The sequence below is a fragment of the Tarenaya hassleriana genome, unplaced genomic scaffold, assembly GCF_000463585.1.
Source record: "Tarenaya hassleriana unplaced genomic scaffold, ASM46358v1 Cleome8, whole genome shotgun sequence".
Classification (NCBI taxonomy): Eukaryota; Viridiplantae; Streptophyta; class Magnoliopsida; order Brassicales; family Cleomaceae; genus Tarenaya; species Tarenaya hassleriana.
This window is the reverse complement of record NW_010970490.1, coordinates 1662536-1677355: the sequence shown is the minus strand read 5'-3', so window position 1 is coordinate 1677355 and position 14820 is coordinate 1662536. Positions and strand designations below refer to the sequence as shown.

Genomic DNA, 14820 nt, shown 5'->3' with positions numbered 1-14820 from the left:
GAAAGAAAAATTGGTTGAGTTCATTATGATGACAAACAAAGCATTTCCTATATTATCCTAACAACATCAATACCCCTTTTCACATATCGGCTCACAAAGTAAAATTTTATATACGCATCATACTTCTCATACATTAATGGTCTTTCCAAAATCACCTTCGAAATTATTCTTATTACCGCCATCCCCGGGGCTCGACACTTTTTTTTTTTTTGGGAAGTTTTCAATTAGGACAGTGATAACAATCTCGTGAAAGCATCGATAATTTTATTTTAAAAAATGGTTGAGGTGGGTCCCGTCTCCCATTGTCTTTCCACTCGAGCCCTGAAGATATAACGTGAAGACCCCAATTATCGTTTTCCCACTTAATCTTCCACTATAAATAAACCCCCTTTCCACCTCTTTTCGTATCTTCAGCTCAAACCAGCCACCTCCCGCTCGCTCGCTCGCTCGGAGTATGGCGGTTCTATCCGGTTTAATCGGTTCACCATTATGGGTCATAATTTTATTTCTTCTGTTAGTTAAGCCGCTCGACGGTCGCGGTTCGAGCCGTGGGCCCTTCGGTTGGCTCGCCGGCTCAGTGGCTCCGGCGCCTTCCGACGGCATATGCGCCACTTCCGTCGCCGTACACGGATACATATGCCAGGAGCACGAAGTAAGATTCCATTTTATGTCAATTATTATTTATAGTTACACTTAATATAACCATTAAGACAGACTGTTGTTATAACCTCAAGGATTGATTGATTAAGTTACTTTGAATTGGATAACTAAGGTGACAACTCGAGATGGATACATATTGAATATGCAAAGAATCCCAGAAGGACGCGTCAGTAATGGAAAGACGACGCGGCAGCCTGTCTTAATACAACATGGAGTTCTTGTTGTAAGTGTTACCTCATCTCAGTTTCTGTAGCACATTTACATGTATAACATGTGTGTGTGTGTGTACTTATGTATGTATAGGAGAGACTTCTATCATATTAATCATCGGTGTCTGCGTAAGCCATGTTTGAACAGAGTAACGGATGGAATATCTTTTTACTTTTTTTTTTATACTAGGTTTTAACCCGCCCGATCGCGCGGACTATAAATACGTATAATTTTTAAAAAAATATTATTAGTTTTAAAATTAAATATATTATATTTTATTTTTTAATTTATAATTCATATCTTAAGTCGAAATAATAAAAATTTTTTAAAAATATTGAGATAATAATATCTTTTATTTTCAAAAAATAATTTTGAATAACGTCTACATTTATATTTTTGTGTATTATAATATAAAATTAAAGGTTAGAACTCAACTTGGATAGTTCAATCGGTGAAATGAGGATGCAAAGAATCTATTTCATCTCGAATTCGAACTTCAAATTGAGGAGGGGAGCACATATTCTAATCATATGGCTTGCTTCCGGCCTCATGACTAGTCTGGACCTCGATCTAGGAACCCGTTTATCCCAAAAAAATTAAGGATTGGGGTAGTATTTTTAGAAAAAAAAATTTCAAAAAAAACTGAACTACTAATTTTTTTAACGTTTAAAAAAGAGAATAAAAAAAGATTTATATTTTTAAATCAAAATGAGATTTTTTTTAAAGCGTTAAGATAATGGGATGATATATTTTTTCAAAAGAGATTTGATATAACTTTGGTGTTTATATAACAAATATATTCACCCGTACGTATATCGCACGAATTAAAAATAAATATAGATTTTAAATAATTTTATTAGTTTTAAAATTAAATATAATATGTTTTGTTTTTAAATTTATAATTCATATTATTAAATTAAAATGTGTTTTTTTTTAAAATATAGATAATGGATGATGCATTTGTTTGAAAAATAGTTTGTGGATAATTTTTGTGTTTAGATTTTTATAGGTTATAATATACAATTTTACTATAGTAGAAAATATATTAATCCACGTGTATCGACTGCATTAAATATAATCTAAATAATAGATTTTATTATTTTAAAAATATAATTTATGATGAATATAATGTAATTAGCTATATCATATATATTTTTGTAAAGTATTGGGGGATTAATTAAAATAAATTTATAACATAACTTTTCTTTTATATTGATTAGAAATCTACAACACACCTATCTAGATATCAAGTACTAATAATGGATAAGAAATAACTGTTTTTGCATTAATTTCTCTCAATTATGAATTTATCTATTGAAATAACAAATAATTTATTTTTTAAAAATAAACATATATATTTTCCAGCAAAACGAATTTTATATATAAGTAAGGAGTATATCATGCAGAATTTCAAACAGAATAAAGCGCTCAGAAAAAATGGGATGTAAAAAATGATCATATGGGCATCTTATTTATAATATTCGGGGGTTATTACAAAAATATGTGAAGGAAGAGGCTTCACCCTTTCAACCAGCGGTTCTATCCAAATCATTCGTAAAGGAAACGTTTCGTCAAGAACGCATTGGTTCACAACCCAACCATCCCACATCGACACGCAACTTTAAATTTTAAATCCCACACTGAAACGTTATTCTTTGAATCGAATAGTCCCGAATGAAACTTTCAATTCAAATTTTAAACGTTCCGCTCGGGAACTTTGCTCGTTTTCTCCCAAAGAGGAAGAAGTGGGACCAATCGTTTTTAGCTTTAGTCAACCTTGAGCTTGAACATTGTTGATCCAATGGGAGTTCTTTTTATAAGGAAGCTCATTCATTCCTCTTGACCAAAACTTTAGATGTGAGACAACATATAAGGAAGCTTCATTCCTTGTACTTTGTCATTTTTTCAACGTTTGACAAATATTCTTCCACCATATTTTTACATTTATTTTGGATAACCACATTTAAAAATTAATTTCTCATTCACCACAAATTGGGTTTAAGAAATTAAAAATGCTATAATTATCTATTCATTTAGTAGATTTCAAATATAACATTTATCCAATTTTTCTAACAATATTAGTAAATCAAACTAACTAAGAGGACTCCTTCTGTATGACATTTCACTCAGAGTATACATTTCAAGACCCGATTCGATAAGTTTCTGAAAAATCTTCGAAACAATTTACCCGTTGACACCTATGAGACCTTTACCCAACCAAACTGACATTTCACATTATATCCCGTTAAAACCTTAATAATTTCTACATTTTTGTTAGATTCATTTCAAATTCATAAGATAAAGCAAATATCAGTAGAAAATTTATTTATTACATCTTGACAATATTTTCCAAAATCGAAACGTTAATAGTAATAGTGAAATTTATGTGTTTATTTGATATTTTTAAGTTGATATATTTTTATTTTGTTAACATTATAATATTTTGTATAGTTTTAAGTTTTTTTGTGAAAAAATAAAGAGTTCGATTCTTCAAATAATAAATAATAGAAAAAACCTATATTATTTACATTACATTAGAGAAAAGTAACTATTTTGAAAATAATTTTATTTGGGAAGGTGAATTATTCTTAGGAAAAATCGTATATAAATACCTAAATTTTTGCAAAATTCTCATATAAATACCTGAACTATAAAACTCTCATATAAATACCTGAACTTTGTAAACCTTTCAAAAAAATATCCAAACTTTTAAAAATCTCTCAAATTAAACAATATTCGTTAATATGTCAGGATGTCATGTCATCAATTTTTGGAGGATTCCATTATAAATTAATCGTCATTAATGGATTTTAGTTTTATTTGAGAGATTTTCAAAATTTTGGGTATTTATGTGAAAGTTGGGAAAGTTCATATATTTATAAAGAAATCTTATAGTTTTAAATAATAATAGAAATTTGGTTGGTGTTAGAAATGCAATAATTATATATTTCAATTAATAAATATTTTACAATAAAGTATTGATTTAATGTTAAACCTATATAAACTCATAAGTATTTAAATTTTATACAAATTTATTTAATTCCATCAATTTAATGGAATACAGCACTAATAACTATTTCATTTGCCCCAATAAAATTTAAATCATTGTATTTTTTATAAATTAAGATTTGGTCAGTTTTATATTTTAAAAAATAAAATTAATAGTATGTCATATTTGTATGTCATGTATATTTTATGAAAGTAATATTGGTTAAACAACCCCTATGATCCATTTTAAATTTATATAAAATATGAGTTAAAACTTATTTAGTTTAATCTTTTTATTTAATTCAACCTATATTACTAATCGTGTTAAACTATGGGAGATTTTTCTCGAACCAATATGTTTTTATATCTAAAACCCTATTGTTAGAGAAAGAATATATTGAATTTAAAATAATTCAATAACAACATGAAACCAACAAAGACACTTGTTTTCTACTTTATTATGTGCTTTGTTTCTTTGAATTTCTATTTTTTTTCTTGGACAAAAAACCAGGAAATATGGAGGTGAGGAGGGGAAGAGTTGCAATATTACCAGATAAAATGTTACTCAAATTCTAGGTTCAAAACCGAACAGAAGAGAAGAAAAAAATAATGGCTAAAAAAATAAAATTTCCATATGAAAACATTGCGACGAACGTGCTATTTATGTGAATATATATACACGACGAACGCGCTATTTATGTGAATATATATACACACATATAGTAATAGACCCACGTCAAATTTTAATTGGAGGCATAGACATATAATATATATATATATATATACCTAAAAAAAAGAAACGCCATGGAAAAATAAACTATACAAAGACATATTTTTAACAGCACTGTGGGCACGTACCCCCACTGGCTATAACGTGGGTTTGTCACTGACAAACTGGGTCTTACTTGAGTAGAATGCGTAGGAATATTCATCTATACTTGTTCCGTTACAGGAATGGTGTATCAACTAAAAGCTTTCATTGTATAACTAAACAATAGATCAAAAACAAAACAAAAGGGAAAAAACAAAAAAGATGAGATGGGAGAGATAGTGTCCACTGAATGGAACCCTCACCCTCGTCGTGTCTGGCCCCTTATGGTAGTGACATTATGAGAACTGTGGTATTGTTCTGTTTTTTTAGACAGCTTTCCTCTTTTGAATTGAGATATTTTCAAAGGTTCGACCTTTAGGTGCTTCTCAATGATTTTGGATGAAATATCATATGAATCTTCTTAAAATTGCTTGGGATTTCAGTGAATTGGAATCCTCCCGCCAAACTTGTTGATGGATTCATGTGTTGTTTCTTTGTTGTAAAAATAATGTCACTCTTGCTTTTAACTAACCCTTATATTTCTTTTTCTGACATTCATCCAAAATCTTTCATTTCTTTCCCAAAAATTTCTCATGGATTAAATCAATACAATAATCTTTGAAATAGAAATAATATAAATGCAATTTCAATATCATACTCCTCAAAATTATGTACCAAGTCTTCTAGACTCGCATACAAACACCAATCTCAACGACATTATTTATTCAGTTGGACCAAAGTTCTCTCTCACTTGTCCTTTGCCCATATATATCTACGCAAATAATATACGTATTTGTGTGTAGATATGTGTGTTTGTGTGAATATGAGTTTCACAGTGTAGGAGGGATCTAGAAATCACCTGATTTAGCAAGTACCTCTATTCTTGTTCCCTCGACTTATGCAAAAAGAACAAATCGAACAGTTCAAAAATTACATTTGATCGAAAGATTCGAACAATATTTATCGTATACAAATGATTTGTTTAGTATCCACCCGGATAAAAAATGTAGAACGGTGAAAGATCGTAAAAAATATGGAAAGTAAGATGATATAGAATACTTACGTGTTGAGAATTAGACACTCATATGCCTCGGGGATCGACAATTCCAGAACATTTTTTCTATATATACATGTATCGTCAATACTTACGCCCAAAAATATGCAAAATAAATATATAAATTTAAACAAATATATATCACTAATATACCAGATTTAAGCTCCTTCTTGTTCGACTTGCTCTTGGGATCAATACAAGAAGAAATATATATATATATATATATACTCAGATCATGTTAATTGACTCTTCGATCTTTACGATTCATGCACAGATAACTACATGACTTTTTTCTATTATTTATTTGGTAATTGATTATGCATTTGACTCAAAAAAATCTTATTGGAAAAATAAACACATGTCATGTTCTTATATAACTTTACTTATATATATATATATATATTATTATTATATTAAAAGCTTGATAACAATTGCTTTTATCGTCCCATCATTAATTTTTTTTATTTTGGGATATGACATTAGCATTGTTTGAACTTGATTAAAATTTATTGAATCTGTTTTTAAATTTTATATGTATTCATGTTCATATTTGTATGTATAGTTTTGAATGAGAATTATTTAGATAATTAAGTTTACATCTCTACATTCAGCTCCATCATTATTTTTTTTATTTTGAAAATCTGATTAAAATTTATTAAATCTGATTTTAATTTTTATATGCATGTACTTATATTCATATTAATGAGTATGTAATTAATGGTATATAATTAATAAGATAGAGAATAAGTTAAAAAAATTTGAGGACACGTGTCGCACTCTCAATAACAACTATACTTTTATATATAAAGATTAGAAAATATGGACTTTTTTATGAACTGTCCGTCAGAGGATAAGCATAGATATGAACCGACGTGTACGCCTTGCCTGCATGCCTCGTCGACGAGCATGCACACGTATAGGGCGTATGTGATTGTGAGGCATTTGCAGATGTGTGACATGTAAAGTTTTTTAAACAAATTAATATATTTTGTTCGGAAGAAAGGGCTAACAAATTTCTTCGATTCAAAAATAAGTTTTTAAGCTATCATTAATTCTACGGGGGTACCCAAGGTGAGTAGTAATATAATATAGAAAAGTGGAAAGAGACAAAGAGACAGCATAAGTGATTAACATGTGTTTTTGCGAAATAAAGTCGAAAAAAAAAGAGAGAAGCGAGCGTTACTAACGATAGAAAGTCAAAAGAGACGAGCGTCTTCCCATTAGGAACTGCAATCATGACATATATGTTTTCATAAGTTAAAATACATATTAGCCACTTATATTATAGTATATATTAGAAAACATGATTTATATTTGAACCTATTATGGTAGTTTTCCTTATCTCGTAAGTTTTCCTCTCTGTGGTCAATGGACAGCCAAAACTGTCTGCAATGACGTGTTTTGTTTTCTGTGTCGGATCGGGACAGAATCCATACCTTCTCTGTGTTTGTTGGTGATGGTGTAGGATGGGATGACGTGGCTGCTAAATCCGGCGGAACAAAATCTACCGCTGATATTGGCGGAAGAGGGATTCGATGTGTGGATCGCCAACACCCGAGGCACCAGATTCAGCAGACGCCACAACTTCCTTAACCCCGATGAACCGGTCCACTTCCTTTCTTTTCTTTTCTTTTCTTCTTCTTTTTAACAAAAAATTAATTAACCCCGATGATATGGGCAGACATACTGGAACTGGTCGTGGGATGAGCTGGTGACATATGATCTGCCCGCTTTCTTCGATTACGTGCATTCCAAAACGTCCCAGAAGATACACTACGTAGGCCATTCCCTGGTGGGTAGACTGGACAGACAGAGACTTTCGTCCATATATGCATATAATAAATAAAATATTTTGAAAGAAAAAGTGGGAAAGCAGGGGACACTGATAGCGTTGGGGGCGTTGTCGGAGGGAAGGCAGGTGGACAAACTGAGGTCGGTGGCTATGCTGAGTCCCATCGCTTATCTCGACCACATGACCACTCCCCTCGGCGACCTTGCTGCCAAAGCCTTCCTCGGCGAATTCACCACTCTTCTTGGCGTTTCCGAGTTTAATCCCAAAGGGTATTCTTTTTTTTTTTGCTCTACATACTATCATTTCGACCCAAGCAAATGTTTGCTAATTGCCGCAGAGAGCCAGTCGGGAGTTTCCTCAAGTCTCTTTGCAGCAGATCAGGCGTCGACTGCTACGACTTACTATCCGCTCTTACCGGTCCGTATGCATTATTTTTATTATTCAACCCCGCCATATATATGACTATATATGCATTCTCATTATTTGCTTTATAAACATTTTTAATTTAAAATCACAGGCAAGAACTGTTGCTTGAATGCCTCGACCGTTGAGTTGTTCATCAAGAACGAGCCCCAGTCTACTTCAACCAAGAACATGGTTCACCTTGCTCAGAGTTGGTCCCTTTCTTCGCTTCATTATACTAGTAGTAATACTAATGGATTGATTCATATAAACACAAATATATGCAGCGGTTAGGGACAAAGTGATAGCCAAATACAACTACGGAAGAGCTGACTACAATCTGATGCACTACGGAGAGGTGAGGCCACCAGCGTACAATATATCAGCCATACCTCACGACCTGCCATTGTTCTTCAGCTACGGAGGCTCCGACTCCCTCTCCGATGTCAGGGACGTCGAGCTTTTGCTGGACAGCTTCAAGTTTCACGACATCAACAAGATCAGTGTCCAGTTCGTCAAGGACTACGCTCATGCCGATTTCATCATGGGTGTTAACGCCAAAGACATTGTTTATAACCAAGTAGAGCGGACTACAATCTGATGCACTACGGAGAGGTGAGGCCACCAGCGTACAATATATCAGCCATACCTCACGACCTGCCATTGTTCTTCAGCTACGGAGGCTCCGACTCCCTCTCCGATGTCAGGGACGTCGAGCTTTTGCTGGACAGCTTCAAGTTTCACGACATCAACAAGATCAGTGTCCAGTTCGTCAAGGACTACGCTCATGCCGATTTCATCATGGGTGTTAACGCCAAAGACATTGTTTATAACCAAGTTGTTTCCTTTTTCAAGCGACAAGCTTGATCTCATCTCCCTATCTGTCTTATCTACAACAACATATGCCCTTCTTTCATCACCAAATCAAAACCCATGTGTTTGTCTGAAGGCGTCGTTTTTCCTTCTCAATATCGGACCGGGATTCTTACCCAACTCAACGGATAGAAAAACCTTCATCCTTGACAAGAGGATCGATCAATCGAGCAGACGTTAAGGCAGTGGTCTGTTATAACAATTTTCCGATGGGTAACGATTGTCTCAAAGAGTATCCCATAAGAACACATTACAGACAAGTACCCTACATGGTACAAATACCATTTCAATCATGGCTTATTGCTCCTGATTCCTCTCCTCTTATGTAGAAATCACACATTCAGATACATACTCACAGCATCATAGAAGAACAAACCTCTTCGAGATTAGGGTGGCTTTACACTCTTTTTGGCTTAGGGAGATCCTGCCTGTTCACAGAGATCCATCAGCGCCAGTGTCTGCCATTGATTTTCCACATCAACAGGAATGTCCATGCGCAAATGCAATAAATAGATTGCGTATCCACTGCACTGTGTACCTCAGGAATGGAGAGCTCAAGTCTAAACTTGGGACCATCGTAGTGGTGCAAGACTGGCCTGAAGGCATCCTCTTCCAGAGCTTTGCACAGTTTCCTTACTCGGGTTCTCACCTATTTTATTAAACGATCAGGAAAGGATGAACACCATATTCCACATCGGGGAGGAAAGTCTCACTAAATCTCCAGTCTTACTATCAAACCTGGGCAGGAAACCGGGATTCGCCTTTGCATTTCTTGTCCTCCCATGCAGTCGGGTCGATGTTTGACCCTCCAAAGCTTGTTGCCTTTATAAACTCATCAAGACCACAAGCAGTTATTGGGGAGAGAAAGTCAGAAATATGTCAATCAAACAACACCAAAAGCCAAGAACAAACCTCAAAAATTCCATGCAACTGATGAGTTGTGTAGTTGTTGAGAAACAGAGGCAGGCCTGGTGTTATCGCTCGAACTGAGTCCCTGTATCTCAGAGGCAAACCTGGCAAACCAAACTAAAGGAAGGTATAAGAAAATATGACCCATTATAACAGCAGTGATAACATAACGGGTCACTCCTAGCAAGCGGAAGGCATATCCAACAGGGAATACCAAAGAGCTGGCGCTTCAAATCTTCCAGCATTGTGTCGTTGTTACATACAAAGATATAACCCCCAAGCACGTTGTTTCTTGGGAGACACTCCGAGGCAGGCAAAGCCTTGAACCTTTTATCTGCAGCAGCAGCATTTGCATCATCATTGTTATTATTACCGCTAGCATTTCTACCGTCTTTTTTAGCGATGTTGTTGCTCCTATATTTGCTTCCATTCAGGTTTCCCACAGTATTCTTCTGGAAAACGGCATTCATATCATACGCAGCATTGAACTTTGACACCAAGTTAAACATGTTAAAGTTAAGGGTCTCGAACTTGTTCAACTGGACCCTTGGACAGATCAAGATTGTTGAAACGTTTGCCCTTTGATCTAGTCTGTTCGGCCAGTTTGGATGCAGCCATCAACCATTTCCGGTCCTCAGACGCTTTGGATTGTCCTCGCAGCTCATCTCCCGGCTGCCAAAAACTGTGCATTCTCTCCGTCTTTGAAATTCTGTCAGGCATGAGACAAAAATAAAACAAATAGCTCCCAAACTCAATACCATAAACACCTATCCAAGGAAACAACACTTGCTACCGATCTGACCATTGAATCAATCAGCCAACTAAGAAAGCAACTATCTTTCGATACTACTCCCATCTGATAAGGAGGAGACTCTATGTAAAACCCCCATTACAGTCATATTTTCATTCATTTCAGTTCTTCAACCATTTTTGTTTATGAAAGTGATGTGTATTAATCTAGCAAAAATGTACATCCAGTCCAAGACTGTATACAAAAGGAATCCATAAGCAAATGGTCAAAATAGTATAGAATTTTATAACAGAAAATAAAATGCAGAGCTATGGTGGTCTCAAGAAACGAGTGAGATAGAACCAGTCAGCCAAGAGAGAAGAGGTGGCAGCTGTAGGTGTGCATTTGACAGACAGGATGATATTACGCATAACACGATCAACTTTCCATTTCAGATGCGGAATTGTACGGTTGATATCTCGAAATACTCTGTTGTTCCTTTCCTTCCAGACTTCATATACCGTAATCTGAAGCAATAATTTTGCAATTTTGCTCCGCCCTCGCATTGCGTCGTTTGTGTCGATATTGAACCACTCCACCATCCTTGTCGTGTTCTTTGGTGCGTTCGGCCAACACACCTCAGCAAAGTGGCTCCAAATGCTAGAGGCGTAACTGCACTCAAAGAACAGTTGGTGGTGAGATTCAACATCCGAATTACACAACCTACAGCACGTATCCGAAGTAACTCCCCATCTTTGAAGTCGATCCTTTGTTGGTAACCACTATTGTATAACTTGCCAAAGGAGGATAGCATATCTGGGGATACCAGACGAGAACCATACAATATTATGCCAGGACACAATTTCTTTATGAAGTCTAATATGGTTCCATGTTTTAAAAGAAGATAAGAAAGTTCTGTAATCATCATCTTTGAATCTCCACAGGACCATGTCAGGTGGACAACTAGCTTCAGGGGGCTGGATGGTGGATATATAGACCATCATCTGCTGGGTTTTGTCGTTTCTGGCTGCCGGCAATGACCAAGAACCCTCTGTTGCACCTTCACTCACAGTTGCCAAGTGCGGTAGTCTTAAGTTACGCGGTCCGGTCGAACCAACAAATTCAATCAGCGGTCAAGGCTAGTCCACGGATCATACCAAAACAATGTTTTTTCACCGTTCCCAATCTGAAACTTTAGCATCTGCTTCACTAACACCTTAGTGTTCAACAATTTCCGGAAGTTCCACGAAAAATGCGGTGAGGAGTCTGTACACCATAAGCCTTTCCTCTTGATAATGTTCTCCTGCACCCAAGCAACCCACAGAGAACCAGATTTCGAGAATTCGGAAGTAGAATTAATTTCCACCGAAAATCGACAAGGGTAACGACGACTCAAAACATACCAACAAAATCAAGATTCGATAGTAGGGCATAATTTTACACCGTGAAGCTGATAAAGAAGAAGAAAATAACAGTGAAATGCATGCACCAAGTTCTAAACGCAAAAGAACTACAATCACCGCGTCAAAAGCGTAAGAGAAAAGGAAACAGATGGGGAACACAAGATAACCTGAAATAGCTTTGTAGAAAACTGGTTTTAGGATTAGGCAAGCAAATCTTACCAGAAAGACGAACCCTAGATTCCAGGATCCTAAATTGGCAATACAACAGAGGGAAGAAATGATTTTTCCAACAGTATGTTTGTCACTGGCTAAAAGCCTTAAATACCCCTAACGTATTGTGTGAACTCGATCTTTTCTAGTGTGTTTGGGCCCAGTTCCAACCATTCGGTGTAATGCTAAATACCTTTTTTTTTATTTAATAGGCCCAATTGGCTTCAATACAAAATATGGAACAGTAAAACAAACTCGCTTATCTGAATACAAAACCCGTACACTCATTCACAGAAACGATACATCACCACCGAGAAAAGAACACGATCAAATGGAAAACAAGAGGGTGTGCATCATGGATGGGGTTTGCCATAGAGATGGGCATAGACCGACTTTGTACGATGCACAAGAATCATACTCAAGGCGCAAGCAATGACACAAAATCCAGACATTATTAGTGAAGTCAAGAAGAAACAGACGGAACCTTGGCATCTCAGCTGCTCCTCTGGATCCAACACTGTCCCATGTGCCTGTCTTTCTGCTTCTTTGTCATATATAGAGCTCGCTATCAGTCCCGAGAACACGAGCGAGCCTGCCGGATTGGCCAGCGTTAGGAAATTGTACAGTGCCCCAAACTTTTTCAGGCCAAAGAGCTCAGATGCGGTGGCTGGGACTATGGCCCAATGAGCTCCATAGCCGAGTCCTATCAGCAGTGTGCCAATGTGCATTGCTCCTGGCCATCCATATGCGAAGAAAACGTGTCCCACTGCCATTACGAGCTGCGCCACCGCTATGGCTATCGGCCTTGGGTAGGCCTTGTCTCTGCACAAACCCATACACATCTCAATGTCTCGTCAACCAACATTTCAAATTTACCATGATCGTACCTGACAATGAGCTCAGAGAAGTAACCTCCGCCGATGCGTCCAAGAAAGTTCCAAATGCTTATCATTGACACAAACACATGAGTGTTGTTGTACCCGAGAGACTGACTCATTTGGCCGAGATTATCAATAACTGTCAAACCTGAACCTGAACCAAGCAGCAGTGAGAAGAATATAAGCCAGAAATCGGCCTTCACAAGTGCCTGCGTTAATGTAAAATCCTCGCCCCTGTGAGGCCCTCTTCTTCCCCTTTTAATTCTAACTGCACCCTCTGCAGCCGCCTGCATCAGCTTCGCTTGCAACTGTGCTATTCTCTTCTGCCTCTCTGACGCTGGAAGCAAATCCACTTCTTTCGGTTTCTCATCTTCCACTTCACTCAATATCACCTCCTGGTCACGGTCAGGGGTCGCAACTTGTTCTGACTGTCCCGATTCTTGAACAAGCGGTTCTTCAAGTGCCGAAGAGAGGTCGGTTGATTCCGTTAAGCAACTGGTCATGATAGGCACCAGGATGGGTACGAGGAGAATTGCAAATAACACCATGGTGAACACAATGATGATGGTATGGCTCAAATCAATCAGATCCTCAACAAGCATCACGGCCATGAGATATGCAGCCAGCAAAATGCAGACGCTGTAAATAAAGGTAAAGCTTGTCCCATCCGTGGGACGGATCTGTCTGTGACCACCAACGGGTCGGATGAAGAACATGAGGGCGATAACAACCACTGCTGGACCAACCGCAACCATGAAGATGAGAGAGGCGTGGTCAGGGGAGTTGATCATCGTATATATCTGCGATAAGATGGCGCCTCCCAGCCCTGCAAAGCCCTTGAGGATCCCAACCACTGGACCACGGCTCTTTGGGAAGTTCTGGACACATGAGACCAGTGCTGCTGTGTTGAAGTACGTCTCCCCATTGTTCCCCACAAATATGAGCACACACATCTGAAACATAAAGATAACGAGTGTCAGTGTCACAAATTCAGACAATCTTATCAAAATTGTTCATTTCACACTTCTTTCCCGAATCTGAGGACTTTCGCGACAAATTAATATAGTCGGAGACTTTCCTATTCTTTCTTGGTAAACAAACAACCTTTGAGCATCAATTTAAGAGAAAATGATGTCATAACAGTTCGACCCAACCCGAATATTCACCGAGATACAAGATGAATAAGAAAAATCCGAAACCGGCCATATGTTCACAGTACAACATGCTCAGTGATTCTTTTTGAAACATCTTCTGGTAAACCCTCGAAAGCAAGCTTTAACAAAAACTCTCCAATTCCCAAATTACCCAGAAAACTTATTGTCCATAACAAATCAGTCCAAATGTTCGGATACTTTTCCAAATCGAAAAGTCGCAAGCTTTACTTAAAATCCCCTAAATCTGTCAAATATGTTTGCTTTGCAAGAGATCAAATACATTGCAATGTGGGAGGCCGGCAATGTCCTACCGACAGAACGGATCTCAACAGAACAAGAGTAAGAAACTAAGAGGAAAAGGCAAACTTTTGAGATCTGTTCCGTCGCTTTCCCTGAAACGAAACAACCTAAAAAGGATAGCTTTCTCACAGGTCCAGATTCTCCAACACTTTTTTTAAGTAACCAAACAAACAACCTCGAAAGATATCTTTATTAGAAAATGTTTGGCCAATCCAAAGATGGATTCAGAGATCCAACCTCTGATATTTTCAACCAGAAAATCACATCGGATGGAAGAGAAAAGAGAGCAAGGTAGATATGTGATTGGAATACTCACAGCCCATAAGGGGAGAACAGGAGCACGGCCGGTGACGATAAGCCAAACCCAGCCGTAGCCGACAAGGTTCTGAAAAGCGCCGACGAGAAGAGCGGCCCAGAGAGGCAAAAGCTCGGAAAGAGGGCCGGCG

The 14820-nt window shown here is 37.0% G+C and overlaps 2 protein-coding genes and 1 pseudogene across 3 annotated transcripts in view; 1 reads left to right on the top strand and 2 right to left on the bottom strand.

Moving 5' to 3' along the window:
• The first annotated feature begins 410 nt into the window (after positions 1-410).
• LOC104802373 (triacylglycerol lipase 2) lies at positions 411-8865 on the top strand. Of its 2 annotated transcripts, none has more exons than XM_010525956.2 (9): positions 411-652; positions 773-883; positions 7189-7329; positions 7405-7515; positions 7600-7784; positions 7853-7932; positions 8033-8128; positions 8205-8275; positions 8533-8865. In XM_010525956.2, exons 1-9 carry the CDS (start codon positions 455-457, stop codon positions 8782-8784), a joined length of 1245 nt encoding a protein of 414 aa, XP_010524258.1. In that variant the 5' UTR covers positions 411-454; the 3' UTR covers positions 8785-8865. The 2 variants fall into 2 exon arrangements, with proteins under 2 accessions (XP_010524258.1, XP_010524257.1); XM_010525955.2 differs by having other exon boundaries at positions 412-652; positions 8205-8482; positions 8740-8865.
• A 116-nt stretch (positions 8866-8981) lies between these two features.
• LOC104802374 lies at positions 8982-10590 on the bottom strand (annotated as a pseudogene).
• A 99-nt stretch (positions 10591-10689) lies between these two features.
• The window catches only part of LOC104802375 (protein NUCLEAR FUSION DEFECTIVE 4-like), a 5086-nt gene continuing 955 nt past the window's right edge, over positions 10690-14820 (bottom strand). The window contains exons 2-5 of the mRNA XM_010525958.2: positions 14691-14812; positions 12930-13873; positions 12527-12864; positions 10690-11732 (exon numbers count right to left, since the gene is read on the bottom strand). Coding sequence (XP_010524260.2) covers positions 11647-11732; positions 12527-12864; positions 12930-13873; positions 14691-14812 — 1490 coding nt within the window. The 3' untranslated portion in view covers positions 10690-11646. The remainder of the gene's footprint in view (positions 11733-12526; positions 12865-12929; positions 13874-14690; positions 14813-14820) is intronic.

What these genes read in the sequence shown, in the direction of transcription:
- LOC104802373 (XM_010525956.2), top strand. Translation starts at nt 455, where the DNA reads ATGGCGGTTCTATCCGGTTTAATCGGTTCACCATTATGGGTCATAATT. An exon ending in CTTACTATCCGCTCTTACCG is followed by an intron (nt 7,933 to 8,032) that starts GTCCGTATGCAT and finishes TTAAAATCACAG; the next exon opens with GCAAGAACTGTTGCTTGAAT. An exon ending in CATGGTTCACCTTGCTCAGA is followed by an intron (nt 8,129 to 8,204) that starts GTTGGTCCCTTT and finishes AAATATATGCAG; the next exon opens with CGGTTAGGGACAAAGTGATA.